The sequence below is a fragment of the Camelus bactrianus genome, chromosome X (assembly GCF_048773025.1).
Source record: "Camelus bactrianus isolate YW-2024 breed Bactrian camel chromosome X, ASM4877302v1, whole genome shotgun sequence".
NCBI classification, from domain to species: Eukaryota; Metazoa; Chordata; class Mammalia; order Artiodactyla; family Camelidae; genus Camelus; species Camelus bactrianus.
The window spans coordinates 74,031,209-74,057,685 of NC_133575.1; the positions used below are offsets into that span (position 1 = coordinate 74,031,209).

A 26,477-nucleotide genomic window follows, 5' to 3' on the forward strand; every position below is an offset into this window, starting at 1 on the left:
ATGAGAAATGAGACAGACCATTTAAATTTTATCAAATGGAACAGTGAGAAAACACTCAGGTGAACCTGAATTGGAAAAGTAGGAGTTTTTATGACTACAAAGATAGGGTCAAATAGTAAAGTCCTACTATAAAATATGACATCTGGGAGTTTTACTCTGGGTGTATGAGCTACAAGTGGGATATGTGTGCCGACCACATAATGCTGGTGAAAATTTCAAGTCAAGTTTCTAACTAAGATATTTTCCCTTTTTCCTTCACAATATATTGAGTAATTATAAGTTCTTTTGCTAAGAGACAGGACCCATGGGACAGTGCCTCTGACATCTAGAATGAAGCTGTTGATTATTATTATCAAATATGGAAACTCAGACACTTAAAATATGCTAAATAGTTTGATATCAAGACTGTTTTATATATGAATCAAAAAACAACCCTGCATATGGTAATCCTTAAAAAAATAATAACCCTACATATGATTACCCTTTCTAATCAGAGCTCCTGGTGATAGCAGTGAGTCTAAGGTAGGCTGGGTCAGGATATATTAGAATTGGAGTCAGAGGGAATGCAAGGTTGTATGATTAGTTTGAAAAGTTTGACAGGTAATTCTAATGAGGCCTCTTGAACATGATACTCAAGCATTCCATAATGAGATTCCCAGCCTGGCCTACCTCTCTACTGCCAGGTTAACCTTTCTAAAATGCCACTTACATCTTGTGATGGAAATGTAACGATAGTCACCTGATGTTTAGTTGGGAATTATGCCTTCATGAGGCATAGTGGACACAAGAACCTTGGAAATTTGATAGTTTGCCTGTAAACGATTCATCTCGGCGATATCAGTATCACTTCTGAGCGTTCATACATTTTGGAATGTTGATTGATTTGAGGTAAAAATAAGGCATGTAGATTATAGGGGGAGGCACTCTGTGTGTTTTTCTCTTTTGGCAGAAAAATAACTCGCCTTTCAGTACAGACATTTATTCATGAATAATACAGGATTTATTTCCGTCCCATAAAATGACCATTGCAGTCAATAGATTGTTTTAATTTGCCCTAGAAGGGCAGCAGACAGACAAATTATGACATGGTCATTAATGTTGTAGATCTTTTATACTGCGCATAGTAGTCATCGTCAATACTTGAAAAAAGGAAATTATTTCTTTGAGACACTTAAGGAATAATTTTCATGAAATAATTAATATTTCTAAATACATTAGATCAGAAAAATACCTCTGTATTATGAATCTGAGCAGAAAGTGCCTTAAGAGATTAAGGATTCATCCATTAAAAAGTAAAGGGCAAATGAGTTACACCCAGTTGCCAAAATTTACTACAAAGGATTCATAAATTGTTAAGTTCATATGATTATTTTATGTTCAGTTCTATCTGGAAGTGTCACAAATTACAAAATGCAAGCTTAAGAGGAATCATTAAAGTAACCCTAGGAAAATATAGTTAACTGTTCTTTTCCCACTAAAAGTTAAATTTTCAGAAGCCTTTTAAAACAATTCCTTCAAAATTAAATTCTAACAATTTCACTTAAGGAACTATTCATGGAGATTTTATAACACTGTGGACAATCTAGTTAATCACTTGTGCAAATAAAGAGCCTCTTGTGAATTCACTGAATAAAGAAATAGAACACTTTATATAATAGAATTAGTGTAATATAATATATAGAATAGAAATATTTAATCAATGATATTTGAATGCCTTCTATGGATTATAGAAATAGATTAAAAAAAAGTGTTTCATATTATAAAATGAAACTGTGAATTGAGGAAGAAATCAAATCCCCACTATTCAGTTAAACTTCAGACTATTTTAAAAGATAGCCATTCATGACCAAACAACATATCTTGGTGTCCACTTGAGGCTTTCTGATATTTGTTAAAGCTAATATAAACAAGAGAGTTTATTAATATGACTATATGAACCCTCAAAGATGTATAGGCAGTAATGTCACATATAACTTCATCTCAGGAACATAGTGTTGGTGCCAGTGGTACATTATGGGCGTTTAGAAAGGGACGAAAATATAGTTCTGTTCACTAAAGGGAGTCCTCACCAACCCATTTATTTCCTCTTATTTATCGTTAAGGGGATTCAATTTATGTGTCCAGAGGGCTAGGGGTCAGTACATGACCTGGCCAATTACAGATTCACTGTGGGGCATCCCTTTGCAAGAGATTCTAGTTAAGTTACTAGTAGAGGTGTCCTAGGATGAGATATCTTTTTTACTTAAATTGCCTTCTTCTTTTCTGTGTAGATAAGCAAGTGAACACAAAACTCCATTTCTCTTACATCAGGAAGTAATATATATATTTAGAAGCCACAACTTCTATCATTTGATAGAACTTTACCTTCTATTCACTGGCAATTTTAATTCTGTTAGGGTATATGACTCCATCCTTAAATTCTAGATTCATTTATTTTTGTCAGCAGCAATTATTTTCCCATTTATTGATTCTATTTCTATTATCTAGGTCTAATACTTTAAAAAATTTAAGTGATAAAAATACTTTATATACACATACATATACTTGAAATACATTACTTGTGTCTTAATAGAAAGTTAAAATATCTTTTAATAGTTATGCATTATGATGTAAGCAACTGTCAATTAGTCTCATGCTAAACTGGCTCATATACAATGATTTTTTAAATTTATGCATTAAGTATTACTTTGGCTTTAAGTTATATACAACAGCTAATTATAGATATATGTCTACAATATAATGTTTCAGGCATTTCTAAATTCTGTTTTTCCAGGTCTTGCCTTTTTAACAGGCTTATGAGTGAAAATGTTTATATTTTACTTGAAGCGACTGAAAATATATTAACTATAAATAAATTTTAGAACTAAGTGAGGCTTAATCTATAACTAAGAGCTTATGGCCTCTTAGAGACAGAACAATTAAATGCAGCTTCACTGGACTGACAAAATTAGCTCACCATGTCCTGACAGGGTAGAAGAGAAGAGAAAGAGCTCTAAGGCTGCTTTTGTAAAAGGACTCTAATCCCATTAATGAGGGCTCTACCCTCATAACCCAATCACTTCCCAAAGGCCCCACCTCCAAATGCCATTATGTTGGGGATTAGGTTTCAACATGTGAATTTTGAGAGGACACAGGCATGCAGTCTATGGCAATGATCTTCAAATGTTTTCCTATCTCCATTTGAAGAAACGGCTGACAGTCAAACCTTAACTTGTGAAAGGATATGCATTCTGTCATGGAAATTCCTGGTACCTAATTATGTGTGACCTTTGATATGTATAAATTTCTTAAAATAATTTTCTCTAAATTGCATCTTTCATACTACTAGTAGTTAAGTGTTTGGTTGGTCTATTGTTACCTAGCAAACCATCGAAACAAAAAACAAAAATCAATTGTACTTTACATTTTTTAGGTGAAGGATTAGGTAGTGCACAGCAGACATTGTTGCTATCTGTGCTCCACAATGACTGGTGTCTCAAATGCAGTGGCTCAAATGTCTGGAGATGGCTGGGATGGCTCAAATGAAACTATAAGCTATACTGTCCAGAATGGATTCTTTACATACATATTTGGCACCTGAACTAGAGTGGCTGGAGCAGCTGGGCCTCTCTGGGTGCTGTACTTTCGTTCTATGTAGTCTTTCCACATGGCCACCTTGAGCTTCCTCACAATATGGGAGTCTCCCAGTAGTCAGACTTCTTTCAAGTCAGCTGATTTTCCTGAATGAGTATTTAAAGGGAGCAAGGCAAAAGCTGCAAGGTTTGGTTACACAGGACTTACCCATATTCACTGTGGTTAGAGGACTACGTGAGGGTCTGAATACCAAGAGGTGAGGTCCACTGTCAAAGCTGTCCTTGGAGATTAGCTACTACATATAGCAATGCTGCAAATAAAAATACTGCTACATCTGGTGGAGTTATCCTCCTGCTGGATGCCATGAACCAAATCCTTCCTCTATATGCTGGCATGTATATATTTTTGTATTCTGCTATAATTACCATTAAAGATGATACCTATATATAGTTTGCCTTTATAATTATCAATTGTTATCCATACCATGTAATTATTTTTTATTTTTTAAAGTGCAGAATCAATTTAAATGAATTCCAATTCAAAAGCTTGTCCCAAAGATTCTTTGAAAAGATGATTTGTACTTTTAATTTATCAGCCTACATGATTGAATAAATTTGTATTATTATCTACTGTTTCGGCCTGCCAGAATCTTACAGAGATAGCAATAAAATTGTGTTATATTTATTCATGCTTATTATTCAAAAATGAATTCTTGTCAAATTATAGTTAAATAAATCCATGTTTAAATGATGATCAGAATTTCCAATGTGCTCCAGTGTCTAGAAAGGTGACAGACTCTTGCTTGAGAACAAGTTGACTTTTATTCTGCAACTGGATGTGCCCTGTTTAAAAATATAATAAAAGCAATTCTGCTGCCAGGTGAAGCGAGTTTGAACACAGAGCTGACTGTTCACAAAAGCCTGAAATTGTTCACAATTCAAAATAATGTTAATGTGACTTCACTAGATAGCTGAAATAATACATTTTCTAAATTGGATGCATTAAGCAATTATTCAGATCATAGCTGAAACCCTGTAATTTTCTGTCTTCTTTTCAGTCCCAGCGGCGTGTCACTTTTCACCTACCAGAAGGCTCTCAGGAAAGCAGCAGTGATGGTGGACTGGGAGACCATGATATGGGCAGCCTTCCAAGCACGTCCCATGCCCTGCCCCTTGGCTATCCTCAGGAGGAGTACTTTGATCATGCTGCACCCAACAACCGCACTGAAGGGGATGGCAACTCTGATCCTGAATCCAGTAAGTGATACCTCCCTAGTCCTGCAGTATAAATGGGCTTCTTGTGTTTGCAAGTCAAACAATGGTAGCCGTCATACCTTGGGCCATTTAATTATGTTAGCAGCACATTTTTAAAAGGTGTGATCACATCTACTTTGAAGTTTATTATGAAATTTAATATAGTAATTTTGTTTAGGCATGGATAGAATTTTCTACTTACCTATATATAATATAGGAATTTATTTGTATATAATCAGCCACTTTATTTTATTTTATTCATTTTATTTGTGTACAGATAAACTATTTTTGTAATTCATATAAATTACTTTCTAGATTTTGTTTTTAATTTTTAATAGAGACAAGAACCATAGACAGTTCTTTTTTAAGAAAATAAAAGCTCCTGACTCCAGTGTAGAGGAACTGGTCTGAGGTTTTCAATAATGTATTGAAACCACATGGCTTAAGCCATGTTACTGTTTAGAAAGACATCCAGATTTGGTCTCCAGACTGAAGGCATAAAGGCTGTATTTTGCACAATCCAAAGCTGTTGAATTCTTGAAAAGGATCATGAAGTTGATACTAAATAGAGAACTTCATTAAATTTATTATGTTGAACATGTATCTTGAACATCCCTGCTTCCTCATAATTTTGGGAAAAACAAAATTTGATAAGGTTATGTATATCTTAGATTCTTGTATTTGAAGAATTGTAATTGGCTCTAGATATGTTTTATATACATAAAGGTGTGTAGGTCCAAAAAAGCACACCATATATGTGACAGAGAAGAGTCCTAGGTATTTAAAAAAAAAACAAACTGAAAAACGGGACCAAATAATTCAGTGGTAGAGTGTGTGCTTAGCATGCATGAGGTCCTGGGTTCAATCCCCAGTCCCTCCATTAAAAAAAATACTAATAAATAAATAAATAAACCTGATTACCCACCTCTCCCCCCAAAAAAATTTGCATAAAATAGAAATTTTGAAAATCTTTTTTGATCATTATGGATTGTATGGATACATAATTTAAATAAACATCTAGTTTTAAAAACAAAATGGCTTCCCCATCATTGTAGTTTAATCCCTTATTTTTGAAACTCAAAACAAGAAGGGAAAGGTACTGATTAAACATGAAAATGTAATCTAACACTAAACCTACAGGACCAATGACGGCATAACAGCCTCTTTCTCTCTACAAGAGTAGACCCTGGAAGTTAAAGGTGTTTTCAATATAAACATTTTAGAGAATTTTTAGTTACCAAATTCAGAAAGTCCTAAACATCTATCTCTATATTCAATTTTATACTTAAAATAATTTTTCATTCTATAAAATGCAACACTAATCTAGCTTTTATTTACTGTGCGTGACAGGACATAATGACTTCTGGTAGAAATACAGGACTGTGACTATATCTGCTACTGTAAAGAACTCAGAGCCAATCTCGAATAAGAATATGGTCATAAGTAACAAATAGGCATTAAGCAAATGTATCTTTACTCTTTTCACTTCACAAATTATTATTTTAATTGTAGGCCTATCACTGCCTTGTTAATCGCTAGTTAATTACAGATGAAATAGGCATTGTTTTTATAAACTAGAGAGAATTGATTCTTTTGTATATGACATGTGCCACTAAGCCCTTTTCTTAGAGAATTGTATAGCAGTGATTAAATAATAAATTCAGAGTAAGCATCCACAGTGTGAATTTAACCCTGAAATAAATTTTCCAGCTGAATGAGACTAAGATGGTAAATTATTGATATAATAGGGACAGAATTGATATGGGTTAGAAATTATTATAAAATATTTAAAATTAAATACAACTTTATCTCAGTTGTTTAAAAATATTCAAGTGCAGAATTCTTCATAGAACTTGATTATATTAGTAGTTGAATGCAAGTGTACACCTCATACTAATATAGTATTGTAAGTAAGCTATACTTCAATTAAAAAAAGAGTCTAAGTTTAGCAACCATGTATGAGCTGACATATTCAAGAGCTTTATTTATTTTTATTTTTTAAACATTTTTTTTCTTACTTTATTTTTTTAAGGGGGGAATTAGGGGTAATTAGACTCTTCATTTATTTAATGGAGGTACTGAGGATTGAACCCAGGACCAAATGCAGGCTAAGCATGCACTCTTCCACTGAGCTATACCCTTCTGCCAAGAGCTTTATTTTTAAAGCTTGTTTCTACCAGGACTAAACATTTCTCTCCTCTAATCATATTGACACTATTATTTTGACTATTAAATATTTTGTTCATAATGACTCTACAGGATGAAGCAATGGCAAATTTCAAGTTCATGAAGTTCTTTATTAATTATGCTTTTTTTTAAAATTGGGATGGCAGTAGGCAATAATAATGATAATACAAATAATACTTGTTTGCTATTTGTTATTTTTAGAAACTTATACAAAAGACAGAAACTATTAAAATGAATATCAATTTCTGTATAAGTCTAACAATATTTGTGGGTTAACATTTAAAGTTTATTTTTACTACAAGTAAAATTAGTAGCTACCAACTCTCCCACTGAACCAGAAACTTCCCTCTAAACCATGTTCCAAGAGAATGTTGTCCATTTTGGACAATAAAGGACCTTAATACAAGTGCAGTAAGCACACTATTTTATTTTAAATGAGGTTCTATTATCTTAATGTGGCACACTAGTGAGATTGTTAACATATACATGCGTGTTTTGTTTAAAAAAGAAAAAAAAAGAGCTGATGCAAAATTTGCCATCACAAAATAATTTCTTTGGTTAATATAGATGATAAGGTACTTTTGATTCTTCAAAAAGAAACTCTGTAGCCCTGAAATAGTACATAATAATGGGTCTTGTGATATGGAGCAGATGCCAATAAACTGTGTAATGTTAGTCAATAGCACCACGAATAAGAATGTAAATGTTTAGAGGAAATAAACGCTGTCCTTAAGCAATAGAATTAATTTATGCAGTTCTCATTTCATATTTTGAAATGCATTGCATCCTCAATCTGCTTTCTTTTCTGCTAATGAATTGCCTAAAATAGTATGTAGTTCTGAAAATTCCTTGTAAGTTCACAAAAAGAGATAGAACCACAACTTTTATGGATAAGATCGTACCCAAAATTTGCTAGAGGGATTTATTAATACTAGTTTAAAATATATTCCCAGGTTGATAAAAATCTGCTGATTAGCTGCAGAAATTATGCTATCCATTCTCTTGAGTCTTTTGCCAAGAATATTAACTCTCCTTTCTAAGATAAAGAAGAAACAAGCAAACTCAGTCCAATTATTTCTCTTTCCGGAGATAAGTTTAATAAAATATTCTGTCTCATTCCATTTAGAGGCTTTTTGAATTTTTAAACTTCACAGTTGCAATCTCCTGACTTGAGCCGTTAGCATGAGGATGACTTAATGCCATTCTGTGCAGTTTTTTCTTCCTTAGCTAACAACTTATGTCCCAGAGCTTTCCGCCCATCATAACCCCATCAAATTATGTGTACCATTTCAAACAGAAGGGCCCTGCTCTTTGAAGCTGGCTAATTAGGTAAAAAATATAAACAAACAGAAATCTAACCCATACACAGCATTATTGGTTGCTGCTGTGTTATTATGAATACTGTAACAGGTCACTCCTTCGCATTTTCAAAGAATCTTGTGGAGACACACGAGACTGTGGCCCTAGTAGACAGCAGAGTATGACTGTGCACTGTGAAGAATTTTGTATGTCAAGATGGAGTATTCATGGAGAGATCTGAGGACAGTGTGATCCTCTTGGGACCACTCTAAACACACTAAATTACATATGGCCCTAAGTTCATAGATATTTGTTTACAAGTAGCATCAGGTAAATATAATTTACCAAGAGAAGAGTTAAAAACACTTCCCAACTTTCTTTTGTAAAACATTGCTTTGATGTTATAATTCAGACTAAGTTCTGAAAGACATGGCAATATTCGCCAAGATCTACCATGTTAAACTACAGAGATTTCTGAATAGTTCATCCATATGAAGTCAGAATGTGTGTAATTTTTTTCCCTTAAATAGAGAATGCATTGCTACTCTCTCATTATGGGTAAGTTGGAGTGAAAAGGATAACTACCTCTAAATTTCTAATGATCTGTTGGCATATTATAATTTGACTGATCATAGATAACACTCATGTTTCTGTGGAAGAGAAATGGTAAAAAAAAAAAAAAATTTTTTTTTTACTAAAAAGATTAAAGTCAGTCTTCAGTCTACCAGATATAAATTAGTTCATTTTCAGAGAAAATCCTCTTAAATGAAGGGGGGAAAAGGCTTCGTTTAGTCTGTGTTTTAGTGTTTTTCAACTGCAAAAGTTATGTCATCTACCTTTTTTGAAACCTCTTCATTGAATGTGGTCATTATGCACATGAAGTTACTCTACTTACATTACAATTGGTCTAGTGTCTGAAATTTGAACTTAAAGTTACTGAACACATGTAAAATTTTATCAACTTTAAAAAAATTGTTTTGTAATGTTTTTCTTTTACTTTATCATTTCTGTGATACAAAAGGAACAAAAATAGAATTCCAAGAGCATTTAGGGCTAAAGAAGTTCTACATTTAAATTAAAGAGTAATATGTTTCATCATTAATTTAAAAATGATAAATCTCTCTGCTAAGGTATATCTTGGGTTAGCACATCTCTTTGACATTCATTTTTCTTTCACTAGATCAGGTTTGCTTAGAACTCTAACACAGTACTAATTAATTCTCAAAAAAGAAAGTAATTAATCTTTTCCTGGCAACACATTTTGATTGATCCTCTACCAGTAATCAAATTAATTGGTATAGAAAGTGGGAGACCGATTTGATTGACTAGAGTACTACTCAGAGAAATGCCAAATTTTGTCTTGTTCTGCTGAGACTGTTGACATGAATAACACCATGGTAATTATTAGTTGAATGTTTGATAGTTGAGTATCTAATTCTAGATACAGAAGTTGGTAAAATTTTTGAAAAGTATGAAACTTTAAAAGAATTGCTTAATAATGGATCATTGAAACCCAGCCTTTCATAGTTGAGAATATTAGGAGTCAGATATCTAAAGGCAAAATAAAACTACCCAAATATTTTCTCAGGCAAATTTTGATATACTAAGACTGTGTTAATCATTCATCTGAAAAATTCAACCATTCATTTTTGTTAGAAAAAAGAGTAATAATGGTTTATATATTTAAGGGAACCATAGCCCTTACATTTTCAGAGGATGTCACAGAAAATGACCTAAATCTACAGTTTCACAAGTGTTACCCATATAAATGTTAATTAGGTACTTTTGCTTGTTGTCAAATACCCAGGACATTTGACTTCATTGGCCCTCTAATATTTTTTAAATGCATTTTTTAAATGCATTTTTGAGGGAAGCCACACATCAATTCCTGTACTACAACAAAAAGAAAAGTGAATGCCATCATTGCGTTAATATTGTTACGTGAAACCAAGTAGGAAATGTACTCAACCTCAAAAAGAGAAGTTATGTTCCTTTTAAAGGTTAAATATCCATCCAAGCCAATCCTGTCTCGGCTGGCTATGTATGTGATAGATGGTTTCCTAAAACTGTGTTCATTCCTAGCCTGTGTAGTAGTGTCAGTCCAGGGTAGGGGAAACTGAAATAAATAAATGATTTGAATCAGCTCAACAAACCGGAAGTCACAGATTTTGAAAGATAAATCAATGACTATTTCTAAGGAGTGACATCATCAACTATCAGTTCTATTAGTTATGTCCCACTTGGTAAAAGGGACTGAACTCAATGCTCCTGTGTTTTGCAGGTATCAGACAAATGCCTGGTAACTTCCATCACCTTGCCGATAGACAATAATTTATAGCTTTATCTTTCTACTGAAATAATAAAAAAAAAAAAAGATTCCTTTGGATAGAGTAATACTTTTTTTAAGCTAACAAGAATATCCAAAATCACTTTTATTCATTCTCACAGGAAAAGCATTGCAGTCATGAATACTGTCTGTGACTACCAGTTTATTTTAGACCCTGGTATATTATATAAATAATAGTGTCTATAAATAGATGAGAAAGATTGGTTCCACCCAAGAGTTCAGCTGTTTACCATTGCTTGGTAAAGAATAAGGCACACTTGATAGTAGTGTGTATACTAAATGAGCTTAGGCAGATATAAACAGTTATCTAGTGGCAGACACTCTGTAATGTGTATTAATTTTACGCTCCATAATATGTATTAATGTTGTCACTTAAACTGACATGCTTTTGAAAAGTCAGTTTTTTCCTACTCAAATTTAGGAAAGTTAAAAAATATATCACAATAAGAAATGGATGAAATAAATCTTAACATACCATTCTATCGCATCTAACTTTCCTATACAGAAAATGCAACCCCAATATTGTGACCAATCGAAAAATGACATCTAATTTGGAGTATCTAGGCTTTGTGAAGGCAATGAAGGATTTATACTAAAGATAATCTAAAAAAAAAAGTCACAAAAGTCATGGATCAAAATGAAAAGTGTATCTCTAAAGTTGGAAACTTTAGGATAGGATTCCATTTGGGTAACAGCCTCTAAGATGAGTGTATCTTTAGTATCTTAAATCTAATATGCATTAGATAGAGGTTTATCACTCAGAAGCAGGCCACTCTAAGTAAAGCAATCTTTTATCTTGTCTTTTCTGTTTGAAAATGACAAGCACTAAGAGCTTGACACAAGCTGCCAATTGAAAACCAACGCCGTAAGGTCTGGAATGTCAGTAAGCTTGAATAACCACCTTCAGTGACAGAATAGGTGGCCTTCTCTTCACAATAAGCCTTCCTTTGCATCTAAATTTTTATTAGGCTACCCACACCAGATAATAAAGTTCATTTGACATTTATGTTTCTATTATTTATGAGCCACGAGGCAGTTCTTTTTATGACCTTCTTCTGTCTTTCTTCTGATGCTTTTATCTTACTCTTAGTTCTCACTTTTCTTTGCCTCTAAGACAGGAATGTTTGCCATTTGTTCTTTTTTGTAGTTCTTTGAAAAATGATATAATCAGGAATGCAAGATGTAACTTTTGGGTGACTTGGAATATTTAGTAGCGTGAGCCACACACCAATTTCTTGTTTTAAAATAATTTATAAATTTTAATGAATGAGAAGCATTATAGTAATATATGTTGTCCCCTTGACACTTTTAAATTGTACAGAAACTTGAGACCCTCATAACTGCTTGCATTAACAGAACACTCAACAACTAGGGAGTTTATCAATGAAATCATTAAATAGTGAATAATTATAGACAATCTGTCTTACCATGATTTCTGCAATTTGTTAATTTACATCTTTATTGAATATTGAAGATTCCCAATAGAAAATAGGCTAGAAGTCACAGTGTTTGCTGAACCAATTTTTTCCTCATTTTAATCAATAATCTTAGTAATTGTTGTCCCGATTCCACTAAAATAAAAATAAAATACACGATAGTCTGGCACTTTACTTTTATTAATCTTTTATTGGAACAATTTGTAGGGTACATAAAAAAGTTCTTCTAAGTAGTATATATAAAATCTACCTTTAAAAGTTTTTTTTTTTTCCCTCAGAAATTTCCTCTCTTGTAACGTGTTTAGCTCTCAAAAGCAATGAGAAAGCAGATAATTTTAAATCTTACTTTATGGTATCTACGTAAATCATACTTTTTAAAAAGTTGGATGTTGACTAATAGTTTTATTGTAATACTTCATTTTGTAATCACAATTCATGAAGTGATTTTGATAGACTCAAGTGTACTGAGTTAATAGCATGTTTCACATTATAGTAAAAATGTTTGGAGAAAACATTTTAATAATCTTATGGGCAAGGATTAGAACTGGAGATTAAAGCAGGGTAACTTTTAGGATTAGAAGCTAAAAAGGAGTAGCACTCTGCTCACACTTTTAAGTGAAGAAGTTTGTCTTATGTAGGAAGTCTGTTAGCTTTTATTTATACTCAATCGATGACATGGAAGTTCAGTTCTCTGGATTGAGAAAGCTATGTTGAAATTTAAAAAAAATATTTTGAGAAAAATACTTTTTGGTTTCACAAATAGCATTGTTTTTACAGCTCAAAATTAAGCATGTAAAAAACGATTATCTTTACTTGGCTTTTAGAAGATTCTTCTCCTGTTCTTTGGCTCGTCAGTGGTGTATTGCAGGGCTCAATGACACATTAGAGTTTTTGTTTTAATGGCCTCATTTTCCAGGATTGGGCTCAGATCAGGTATACTTATATATAGATCTACTCATGTAAATTAATCTAAATCTGAATTGCATAATTCTTTCCTAATTGATAGTTCTATGTAACTACACAATGCCTGTCTGCAAAATATGTGTCCCCATAATGCATAAATACTCCTTGGCTTTGATTTGCAGAAAGAGAGCCAATTTTACAGAGGCACATACATGTTGTCTAAGTCCTTTTAAAGAATGTAGCAAATTAATCTTTGATGTAGCAAATTATTTAAGACTAAGTTAAATATTAACAAAAAATTCAGAGATTCTTTGCTTAATTCAGACTTTAGTTACAAGGATGCAGTATTCATCAGAGGTATTTTTGAAATATGAATACACCAAAGACCTTCTCAGTTGGATCGTCAAGCTTTTTAATCAGCTATTTCTCTTTAATTGCGTTTTTTCCCCCAGAAATAATTTTGTATAAAAGCTAGTTTTACTAGTTTAGAACTGTTGCAAACATTGCCATACTAGTGTTTTCTAATGTTTTTCCCCTATCCTCCCAGCTTTGATTCGAATTGAATTGGACAGGAGAATAGGGTATATCCAAAAACTTCGTGTCTATACATTATCATTCCATATAGAAAAAAAGCAGATTGCTTTCAGGACAGAGAGTAAAAGACCCTGCAATAGATGAAATTAATCACACATTTTTAAACTCAGTTTTCTGAGCTGTTTCAGCAGTACTGTTTTTGCAAAAAGAAGAAAATACCGGAGCAAATTCAAGCTAAGACCTTAAGAGACCTTGATTTTAAAAGACATTGATTTTCTTTGTTTGCCCACTCCCAGATAGAGTTTTTCCCTGAAATTGAAGAATTTTAACTCTCATGAGATTAAAAAAAAAATACATTAAGATGAAGTGTAGATATGTTTTGTCCTCACCCATTTCTGTTTTAGTTTCACATCTACGAAAGTCAGCCTAGTTGCTGTTGTAATATGTATGATTAATCAGTTCTGAAGAGAAGCATTCTAATGGGATGGGGCCAGACTACTCGGTTAGACACTCAGTCCTGCAAATAACTAGTGATAAGACATTTGGTAAGACATTTAAGCTCCCGGTGCCTCCGTTTTCCCCATTTAAAAAATAACATTAATAGTAACAGCTGTCTCAGAGCATTGTTGTATTAATTGAGTGTATGTACATGTATCTGAGTATATACATATACTTATAGCATTTTACAAGATTTATTTCTTGGGACAATGCGTATTCTCACACAGTACTTTCCAAAGTTTCACATGCATACCCGACTCCTGGAGATCTCGTTAACATGTAGACAGAGTAGTCTGGTGTGGGAACCTGAGATTTTGCATTTCTAACAAGCTCCTAGGTGATGTAGATCCTGCCAGTCAGAGACCCATACTTTGATTAACAAAGTTCTAACAAATGTGTTGAATAATTGACCAAAATAGAGATGAGGGATAGCAGTGCAGCAGTTGGCTATGATGAATTAAGGCATTAAAATAACTCCATCTGTGATAAAGCCTCAGTGAAGTTTACATTATATATTAAGATTTATCAAAATGTACTGTATTGGCGTTTATATCATATACAGTTTGGGATAAGTCTTGTACTGAAGTGTAGAAGAGCACTCTAGATGGTTTTGAAGTGTTAGAGTATACTCACTTAATTCTTCAACAAAAAGATTTTTTTTCTTACTGTCTGTTCATACATACAGGGACACACACTCACACAGACACACACAAGTGCACACATCTTATTTCTTTGACAATTCTCATTTGAAAAACAGTACATTCTATTTATAAGTCACCATGGCATCTAGGTGAGGATAAGTGCTCTTTCTATGCTGGGTGTGTAGCTATACACAGGCTCTCTCCATTTCTGGGAAACGAATCAGAACAACAGGACAGATAGGGCATTAACGAAGTAGAGATCTAGCTGCACCATCAACTAATCGAGTCAGCAGACATATGCACATGAAGTCATTACGCTTCCCATCACACACAAGCCGCTTAAGAACCCTTCTGGATCATTGCTGGTGTTGATGTTCTGATTTCCACGAACTATTATCAGAATGCGGAAGGTGAAGAAAGAAAGTCGAGAAAGTGACAAAAAGTAAACACAAAGACACAGATAAGTTTCCTATTGAATGTAAGGTACTGGACTATTTTATTTGACTCCTTTTGCATGTATCCAGAAGAATCTGCTCTTTGTGTATGCCTCTTGAGTCATAAAAAAGGAACGTCCCGTTGTTAAAGTCCTGATAGTTTTGAGAAAGCATATTTGCTGAGCAATTCAGTGGGGATGTATTATATGATCGGAACTTTAATTGGGTAACTGCTGATTATGTGTGAGCTTTATTTCTTCCTTTATCTCATTGCTTACTAATATATCCTAGTTTAGTTGGAAAGAGTGAAGAATTATTGACTGATTATTTGTTCTTGCATTGCATTTTATTATCATCATTCATTTTCTTTGCAATCTTTCCCGTACTCTCCTCCTCCCCATATGTTTTAAGAGGCTCCATGCCTCAAGCCTAATGGACATAAAATGAAGGGAAGTCTGTGTTTTTAGTACGCATGATGCTTCCTGAATATAGATGCTGAGGGAAATTGTAGGCAGATGTATTTTCATCTCTTATGGTATTTGGCTTTTTCTATTTCACAGTAGCCATCAAAGATAGTCAAGCTCTATCCAACATTGTGGCTTATTTGAATTCAAATTTCACGGAGTTTAAGATATAGTAATTACTTTCTTTATTTCCAGTTATTTTAGAAGTTTCAAATTAACTATCAGAACTTTTTTTCCCAGAGATGAATAATTTAGGATCCTAACAACAACAACAACAACAACAGTAGCAGCAATATTAATAATCATACAGTCAACATAAAATGTTCAGGTTTAAATTTATAGACTGTATACTTTTCTTTGTAAGTGGGTGGATTGATATGTTAGAAGAGTAGATGGAGAACGCGTTACTGCTAATTTGTAAATCAGGCTTACCCTCATACGCTGTAGGCACAAGTGCAAATAAATATTCCTCCCCAGGGAGAGGAGTGAACATGATGAAGATAAAGCAAACTAACTTAATCTCAGCAGGAAGAGATAAAAAGAATACTTGCCATTTTTAAAACATACCACCATTTTCAGAGACAGAAACCATATTTAACGTTATGTTTTTATTGTATAAACATGGCAGCCCCGTGTTTTTGCTCTATTACAAAAGCATTTTGATGTAAGTTATATTTCTTAGGTGCTCTGTACAATGACTGTATTACATGAGACCAAGCCATTTTATTGGAATATTTTAAGGTGATTTATTGCAAGGAACTTCATGGCAAAATGCCATTTCTTTAAAAAAAAAAAAAAGAAGTCATAGATGAGCACAAATATATGTTTTTAATCAATGAAATTTAAATTTTTTTTTATCTTGATATTAGTAAAGAAACTGCTGTATATCTGGGATGCTGAATGTCCTATCAGACTTCAGCCTGTGCTGATTTATAACGAGTAATTATCTAATGAAGATAGTGTTAGGCATGCATGAGAGTTCTTGAAGCAATGATTTGCAATTTTGACAAATTACTGTAGATCAAATGATAATGCCTCATTTATATTCTTTCTCCTCTTTCTTGAATCTACATCTTTAAGCAAATGCAGAAATGGCTTTCAAGAGAAATACTCATTTGTATGGAGAAGTAAATGGCCCTTAGATGGATACATGAATTAATCCCTAGTGTCCTCTTTGAGTTACTCTTTCCTGTTTTTGAAGGAAAGAATAATTTTGTTATCAAATTAATAGATACAAGTCTACTTGGTATTGTATATTCCTTGGAAAGGACATGGTTAAGGATCAAGGGACCTGAGATACCTAGATTCTGGCAGTAACTCTTTGTGACCTTGAAGAGGTCAGTTATTCTCCTTAGGTTTATGTTACATATTTGTAGAATAACAGGCTTGGAATAACTCTAATTTTGTGGTTCAGTTTTCCCATACATAATATATTCCAGTTAAACGGCAATTTAAATATTCTCTACTTTTTTCTGTTACATTACCTTAATTTGTTAATGTTGAATAATACCTATCGCTAATACCCGTTATTCATCCCAAAGGATTGAATTTGAATATTCTTTTTGAGCTAACAAAATGGTGTGCATTCTGAAAAATATAATAACTTCAAAATGAAGGTGAAGACCTTAGATACCTCAAAAACTCACCAGCTAAATATCTAGGAGAATATCTTACCCAGCTTAAGCCTTAAGGGAAATTCTAGTAGAAAAATATGTATAATATAACTTTAAGAAATATTAGAGAAAATAAAGGAAATATTTTAAATGATCACAGGCAGCAATGAGACTTTTTTAAAAAATATCGTTAAAGTATTCTATGATACGTGTTGATTTATTGTCAGTGATTCACAGGTACCGAATCAATCATGTATAAGTTTAGGGAGACAGAAAATTTCCTGGAGAATTCTGATAAAACATAAGGTGATTGCAGTGAAAAAATATATATTACTTAAGGAGAATCATTATGACTTGAGAAATATTTATTTTTCTATTTTAACATGTTAAGGGGTAACTTAAATAATCCCCCCCAAAACCTATTATTTTTCATGTGCTACTTTATTTACAAACAGAGATACACACAGACATGTATCTTTTCAATTATGTTGTATTTTTTGTGTTATTCCTAGAATGATTAAAAAAGAAAGCAGTGTGTAATTAACTTTGTCTTTAACTACACACATCCTCCCTTTCCACTGTCCACTGTCTTATCATAAATGTCTAAGTCTTTTATGCCTTTTCTGGTGGCTATTTTGACCACACAGCTGTCCTTAGATCTTTTCTTAATAACACCGAATTTCACAATTGCTTCTTAGGCAAATACAAGATGAACAATTAGCATTGATTTTTCAACAGATTCTATTGTATGTTTCTTCTTTTATATGTATTTATAATTTCATACATTTGCCAAAAGTATATATAGATAGATAGATCCCCATTCAGCATTTTTTTCCCTTCATTGAAGAAAGTATCATCTAGCCAAATGTTGAAATGAAAAATATATGCTTTTTCTCCCTGTAGACCTGCCAAGGGCTTACACTTCTTATGGGTTAATGATAAGCCTTACCTCCTACCTGTGGGTTGGTGAATAAAGATTATTATTTCATTAGATTTCATTCGGGTGGAAAGAGAGGATGTGTGTAGTTAAAGACAAAGTTAATTACATACTGCTTTCTTTTTTTAATATACTATGAAAAGCATATTGCAAGTAAAAGTATACTTGCTTCATTCAACACAGGCCTGGTAATAATGTGTAATAATTGTATTTTTGTTAGAGGATATAGTACAGGTAAGAGAAAGGAAAGAAAACCCTTATGTGAACATAGTCTCTCACTGGGAGCAATTAGGTGCTCTATTTATACAACACAAATACACACACATATATTTTTTCAATTATGTTGTATTTTTTGTGTTATTTCTGGAATGATTCATTAAGTTCTTAAGAGCCCATGGAAATATTATATTAAAGACTTGTATTACGTATCTGACATAGTATCTTCAAATCCATTAAAATACAGTTTCTAAGAAATGTAACACATACGGTATGCTCCAAGAACTCGTATTTTGTTCTCAGGTCATTAATATGATGATGATATGGTGAATTCTTGATAGAGTTTCAAACACAATTTCTGATATCCTTAATGCTTACCATCCAAAGACAGTAATACTGAGGTCACTTCCATTTTCATCACTTCAATTTAATGGATTATTTGTAATTTGTGTACTTAAAGGTCTTAGGGACTTTTATCCAAGTTAGTCCATTTATCATGTTTAAAACCCGAGGTTCTCTGAGGTTTTCCATAGAAATGATGGTGGCTTTCATATGATAGTAGGTTTTTTAAGTCTGTGAAAAAATTGTAGTTCGACAGAATATCTTCTGGTTTTTAAATTTGCATTACAGAATGATAGCTAGACTGTCATTATTTCCTGATAATATTAAACAACAAAGTCACTTTTTCTCTGAGAGTGTGGCTTACTTCTGCTGTCAATATTACTTTTAGGGATAATCACTGAATGATATTTCATAGGACTTGTAAAAAATACTAATAATGCCTTAAATGTCATTATCTGTAAATTGTGTTTAATGACAGCTTTTGCATTAAAAACCTACTTGACAAAGATCATTCGTAAATAATGTAAGAAATAAATACCTTGGATAGGGAGCTTATTTTCAAAAGGAAGGGTAAATAAAGGAAAGAAAAATCATAGCTAAAATATTCCTTAAGAAGAGCAAGCTACGTTATTGACTTCTATTTTTTGAACATTATATAATAACTAACTTTCCTTCTGAGCGTCTATATTCTCTTTTCCAATCTAAGCATTTATTGAAGGTGAAGATATAGTGATAGTGAATAATTTTAGTAACTTATTTTATATGTATAATAATAAAACAGCAGGTTGAAAACTAAATGTACTAGATTTTTATAGATTATAATTAATGGTATATAGTGCATTTAAATCCAGGAAATCTTACTACAATGCCTTTGAGTTACTGCTAATAGCTTCCAGAACAAAGTAATACGTTGAAAAAATGATAAACCGTAAATCACTAATAAAGTATAACAAGTCCATTTTTATCCAATTTAAGATAAAGATGACTTAGACATTTAGACAGAGGATTACTGTCTGTCTTGAGATAATGAAGCTGCCTCATATCTTAGAAATTTCCCTGAGTTTCATATGAACTCAAGTCAGTCTGCATTATTCATTTACATCTAGATCTCAACTTTACAATCTACAAACCTCCTATTTATTTTGGTTCAAAACATGATGCGTTGTTGCATGTATAGAAACAGATACCTAAATGAGTACCTGTTTCTATATGTGCGCAGAGATACGTGTGGGGAAATATACTTGCTATTTATTTTGTAGATGTGAGTTTGTAAGTCACTTCATGCATTCCTCCCATGAGTTTAAAAAGAAATCTCTTCTGCTTGCTAAATCAAGTTGTAAATACCTCATTTAGTCTGCTGCTACAGTAACTCATAAGAAGAGAAAGGTTGCTTTTCCATATTTTACCTCTGGCCTCATCTTATGCCACTGACTGCTGATTATAAGTACTATTAGTGAGACTGAAATCAGCATGGCGCACTCAAGTTGCTTTTCAAATAAAGTTCTTGTTTCAGCATTTAGTTTCCCAAAAGGCTTTTAATCAAGGTTATGGGAAACTCCATAAACTTTCTGCTGAATATTTAACAAGCTGGAGGTCACTGCAAACATGTCTTATCAAGGGCAAGTGAAATGAGATTGCAATCAGGAAAATAGAAGACTTGATGATAAGCAAAGCTTTGTCTCTTAGATAAAATCTAAAAAAAAATCAAAGTGACTCCCATTTTCACCTTTCCATTATAGGATTTAATTTTCCTAGTTTGAGCCATAATTTTCAAAAATGGTAAATAGGACTGAGTAATTCATTTGATTTGAATCACTAGCTTATCTTTAAAATGATGATTGTAAGTAATTCTACACAATGGAAATACTGGCAGCATTCAACTAAGAAGGCTTCACTAAAGTTTCACAGTTTAATATTAAAAGCATAATTCCTTTTGGTAAAAATAAATTATAAATGCTATGTCATATCTGTACATTGTCTGGTTGATCTAATCTACTTTTACTACTAATACTTAAATCAAAAATCTAACAAAACTCTGTTTCTACCTTTAGAAGAATCAAAAGTTATGAAAGAAAATAGAACCAGATTTTAAAATACTTACATACTTCACCAGCCTCAGAAGTGAATGAATGAATGAATGAATGGACTTTCAGTCTACCCTCATTTATGTTCAAATTACCTACATAGAGAAGTTGTCTTTAGCTGGATCATATGGAAATGTAGAATGAAATTTTTAATTGTATCTACTCTCCTACCTAATTAACAAAAAATCTATGTACTATTTTAGCTTTACTATACCTTCAAGTTTTAATCTATAGTAAAAATATAATACCATTTGTAACTTATATTAAAATTTTATGTATAAGACTAGGAACCTTATTCTTTTCTAAAGAGAAAGTTTCTTTTAAGGGAAAAAATAAATAATAGAGCTGCAAATAGATTATAACTTCCCTTCTTCTTGCTTACATATCTTTGGAACACTTTTTCTAGCAGAGTTTAAGTAGAACTGAGAGTGGCTAGGCCATAGGTTGGTCTTTGAAATTAACCACTAAATTCTCCTACTCCATCCAGTGCATGGGTGAGGTAGGCAGATATTGGAGAATGGACTTAGCTACATATAATATAACCAGCTCTGACCTCTGCCATTTTGTCAAAGCAAACACAAAACTGGAGAGCTTTAAAGGACACAAATGATTTGTTGTGTTAGAGGAATTTTTAATGAGTGCAAATAACATCCTGTGATTGCCCCAACAATTTCTGTGAAGAATAAAGACGTGCATTATAGGATGGTATTTGGTTGTGACTTTGAGGAAGTTACATACTCATGCTCCATCAAGTTTCCCCCTTTGTGTAAATGTATATAATGATAATGCCTCCCCCATTGGATTATTTTCAGGATCAAATGATATAAGCAATGGAATACATTTAGCACCATATCTGACACACTCTAAACAATTCAGTAAGTGTTAAAATTTATAACGGATACTTCGGAGTCAAGCTTTGAACCCCCTCCTCAGAATGATGTGTGCACTTGCATTTTTTGCATATGATTTCACAAATTCTATGATCCCTTTCAAGATTCAGTTGTCTCTGACCTGGACAAGTGAGGCCATAGGTTTTAGTCTACTGAGTTAGAGGGAGTTTCATTGACTGTTTTGTATTCTCAGACCAGTCCCCTGGGTAAATAAATGGTCTCTGGTTCTTTTTAGAAGATAATTGTTGTTTAACCAGATGAATGAGTTAACCAATTGTTTTATTTATTTGGAGACAGAGCTTTAGTTGTATTTCTTCTTTTTAGCAGCTCTACTTTACTTTCTGTTACAGAGAACTTTATTTGGGGGTTTAGAATAAAGAAGAAAACAAAATGATCCATAATCTCCATACCAAGTATATCAGCTACATTAAAATAAAAATGATAAATATATGTAGTAATGTTACGGAAACGACAGGCTAGCCAAGAAACAAGCACCACTCTGAGGGTTGGAGTAGTCAGATGTATTACGCTGGCGGGCTCAGAGGGGCTTCTGCTCCGAAGCTCTGAGCACCTCCAAGATGTGCGGGTGAGGTTTTATAGGGTAAAGTACAAGCTTGGGGTATTCGGCCAATAGGCATGGAACAGCTTTAGCAGCATCATTATCACAAAAGTGGAGGCAGGGAGGCAGCAAACCAACATTCCAAAGCCAGATATATATCTTTGAAAATCCAGCTGGCTAGCAAAAAACATGAACAGCAAACCAACACTAATTAACTTAGATTTACAAGTTAGTCCAGCAGAACTCAGATCAGTATTCCGATACTTAGATTTGTGAGTTATCTTGTTAGCCCAGCCCAGCCTCTCCTTCACAGTAAAACATTTAAACACCACTGTAAGGAATGAAATGGAAAGTCAACGTCTCCCTCAGCAGCTCTCTTCACTGCTCACAATGGTCTCTTAGAACAGAGAACTTCTGTGAAAAGCTTTTTCTGCTTCATCCCCACCCCCAAATCCATGTACCAGCATTTATGCATATGTCTGTAATGATGTTGAAAATACTACATAAATGGGAAATGCTACATGCAAGGGTAATGTGCCTTGCTTTTTCACTTTAAAACATGCCTTGCAGAATTTTCCACATTAAAAAGAAAGATCTATTATATTACTTTGAATGGCTGCACAGTTTTCTAATAAAGTGATGGACCATAGTTGAGTTCACCTGTTGATCACTATTTAGGCAGTGTCCAGGTTTTTGCTAAAACAGGCAATGCTGCAAAGCATATCCTTGAATATCTATTGTCATGCTCTACCTCTAGTGTATCTGTCATGGAAACAAATGGAATTGTTGAAAGAAAGGGTATGTGCAATTTGTTAATGAAATATTTGTATTATCAAGAAATAAAGAGAATAAATAAAACACCAATATATCCACTCTCTCACATTTTTTATTTCAATTTTTCGAATCTGATATGTGGGAAATGGTACCTATTTCTATTTTTAGGTCCACTTCCTTGTTTACTAGTAAGGTTGAATACCTTTTCAAAAATTCATAAGTTTTTACTGTTTGTTCCTTCTGCAGATTATCCGTTCATAAACACTGCCAATGTGTCTCTTGGATCATATGTTTCTTATTCATTTACATATTATTTATGTAGTATTGATAACAAAATTTTCATGTATGTACATCGCACGTATTAAATTTTCCTCTCCTATTCATCTCCTCTTAATATAAATCCTTTAAAAAATATGTTGATAGATATTGCTAAGCTACCTGACATAAAGGATAAAATAATTTACAATCCTACTAAGTGTGTATGAGTTTGCTCTTTCCCTACACTCTTATAGACACTGGATATTAATGTGTTTTAATTTTGACCAACTGACATATGAAAAATGTGTCTTATTGATGTCTGGGTGTAATTTTCTATACTTATGAGTGAGACAGGACATCTTAGCATATTTTAACATGTGTTCACCAGAATATTCATTTCAACTGTAAAAAATTTCCCTTCATCATTATTACTTTGCAATATATTGGACTTTAACCAATTAGTGCAGTTTTTTAAGAGCAAATTCTCAAATTTCTCAATCACATAAAACTGGATGCATAGAAATTTGCATTGTTAAACTCATACAGAAGGCAGAAGAATCACCTGAAATGTTAGTGTTTACCATAGCCTACTAGAATGCATATAATTATGAGAAATGCCTTTTTTATTACTATTCTTTACAGGATTATATTTTTATATAAATCTACATAGATTTTATCTCTAGAAAGTCACATTTAGCATTAAAATATTTTTAAAAAGATACCTGGCTAATTCTGTTCAGAGTGATAAAATTTAATCTGGGAAATTTCAGCATTACACTGATATATTGTGTATTCTATATTTCCTGAGGATTAGGGGAAAAAGACATCATTTGCTAATTTGAAATAAGCTTTTAAGTATTTTGGTAGAATTTATTTTGCTGGCATGACTTTCTTTGATTGTGGCTGTACTTATTTTAATCATGCAGGACCAATTTGAGAGATGCTATTTACAATACCAAATGGGTTTTTAGAATTAACCTAAATTATGTGTCATCCAGTGATACGCCTGATGTCGTCATAGTTCAGTAGAGGACAATTTTAAATAGTAGGTGTCTCATATAGACATAAGCATACTGCACAATATTTAAGCTAGAGCTTGATTTGACATTGTGTTTAAAGACTGCATCACAGTGGTCAACTGTTGCCGCTCTTAATGTCTTTGAGTTCAAGAGGTATACAAATTGTAAAGCACCATTTGCCTTGTTGCTATAACCATTTTATTCTATGAATAAATTCTATGTTGGTGAATAAGCTTTCCAAATTATGTAGATGAATGGAAGAATAGCGTAGATATGGCAAGCGGATGGTCATGTGAGAGAATGCCATTTGTTTGAAATGACAGAGCTATGCAGTGTTTTTTCTCCCTTCGCTCTGGAATACAAAAAATTTCAAACGCTGTGGTCCACACAATTGCGTTATATTGAATGCATTGTGTTGAAATGATGCTTAGTTAAAAATTGGGTTAAATAGTAACACTGGCTAAAACTCAAGTGAAGATTTGGTCCTTAAGTCTATTTGATTCACATTACTCTTAGTTAATTGCTTTACTCTACCTCATTTTGCTTGTGCTTATTCTGTTTCAATTAGTGGACTCTTAACATTTGTATTTACTGAAAATCAATGCCAAGAAATTGCTTATTCAAGACTTATGCTCTAAAGTGTGAAATATTTATCTTTCCCCAGCATTTGAAAAGCCTATCTTTTAACATTTTAAAATAAACATATATTTACACATAGGACTGATGATATCAGAATTTAAACTAGAAATATGATTGTGATAAGAGCTTTAATTACTTTGTGGGGACTTTAGAAGGATGTATCCATGTGAGAATAAAGGCTTCCCTCCCTCCAGTGGCATCAGTATAATTTATTTTAAAAGAAACCATCCTTTATGCATTTTAGGGTTTTTTTTTCCCCCTATCGTTATTGGGAAAATTGGTAGGAAGGAATGTAATTAAGGGAAGAAACTCACACTTAGGAATTACCAAGCGTGATTATCTCTCCTCCTCCCATGGCTGGCTGGTAGGCACCCCTCCAGGTGTTTAGCTAGAGATAGAGTGAGTCACTTTGTTAGTATATATAGAGAGTGACTTTCTTGGCAACATACTGTCAATATTGAGAATTAGTTGCACAGCAACAAAAGATATATTCTTATCATATTTTCAAGGTGAAATTGGTACTTGAATGGTACCCTTCATGCAGAATTGCCCCTGCAGTACCAAGTAAGAGAATTTTAATGTTACATCTGCATGAAAGGATGAATAAGAAAGGGGGTGATGAAAAGATAGCTTTGAAGAGAGATATTTGATTTCTTCAAGATATGAAGGCAAATTTAACTTGTGATTATCATTAACTTTTGCCAATTTGACTTAAAGGATTTAATAGCCTGTATATCCAGAAGCCCAAGCATAATATTTATTACTATAAAAGATAGTAAGATGTATTAGAATTTTGAAAGTCATAATTAGAATCAACGATGCCAAAAAGTTATAAGGGACAAAGGGAAAATAAGAATCTGCTTAAGTAGTAAGGACTGCTTTCTTGAGAGATTTCAGAAAGGTCAGCTGGTGTTTGATGACATCAAAGGATATGGTCTTCTATTAAGAAAAAAATCGGTGCCTTGCAGGTAAGAAAGAGGGATCTGCAAACTCTAAAAAGCAATGTAGATATATGTGGTGTCAGTAAGAAACAGACAATTCAAGAAAAGCTATTTACATTCCATTATTAGCTGTGTAAGTAGATAAAATCAGCAGATTATAGTTTAAATAAGCTCAGTTATTTCTTTATCCCTGGTTGTTTTGTATCACTAATTTTAAAAACTAATAAAAATATGAGGCAGGAAGTTTTTAAAATCCAACATATTGCAAGAAATTATTGTCAGAGAAAGTCTGAGTAGTTCAGTGCAATGAAGACACATTAGACATATATTTACCTTCAGGTTGAATAAATTGGCAGAATTATGTGGTTGCACTAATTTTTCAAGGCAGTTCAGAGTTAACAGGAAATGCAAATTAAACATGCCATTTCAGTGAGGATTTATCAGATAAACTGAGGGTAAGCAAAAACATGCTACTATTGTTTCTTTTTTGTGTGTTGTTTTCTGTAAAGCAGAGCCCAGATTGCGGCCCACATAAAGCAAGGAGAGAGTGTCTAAGTGTTGATTTGCTATCACTTCTAGAGTAACATAAATGTGCCTTTATTTTTTTCCTTTCTTCCTTTTAATTTATTTCATTTT

At 32.9% G+C, this 26,477-nt stretch overlaps 1 protein-coding gene across 4 annotated transcripts in view; it reads left to right on the forward strand.

The window, feature by feature from the left end:
- Positions 1-26,477, forward strand: part of PCDH11X (protocadherin 11 X-linked) — a 594,276-nt gene that overhangs the window by 418,479 nt on the left and 149,320 nt on the right. For all 4 annotated transcript variants that reach the window (XM_010952652.3, XM_045515025.2, XM_010952653.3 and 1 more), the window contains one exon: positions 4,631-4,829. In XM_010952652.3, the coding sequence (XP_010950954.1) occupies positions 4,631-4,829 (199 nt within the window). The remainder of the gene's footprint in view (positions 1-4,630; positions 4,830-26,477) is intronic.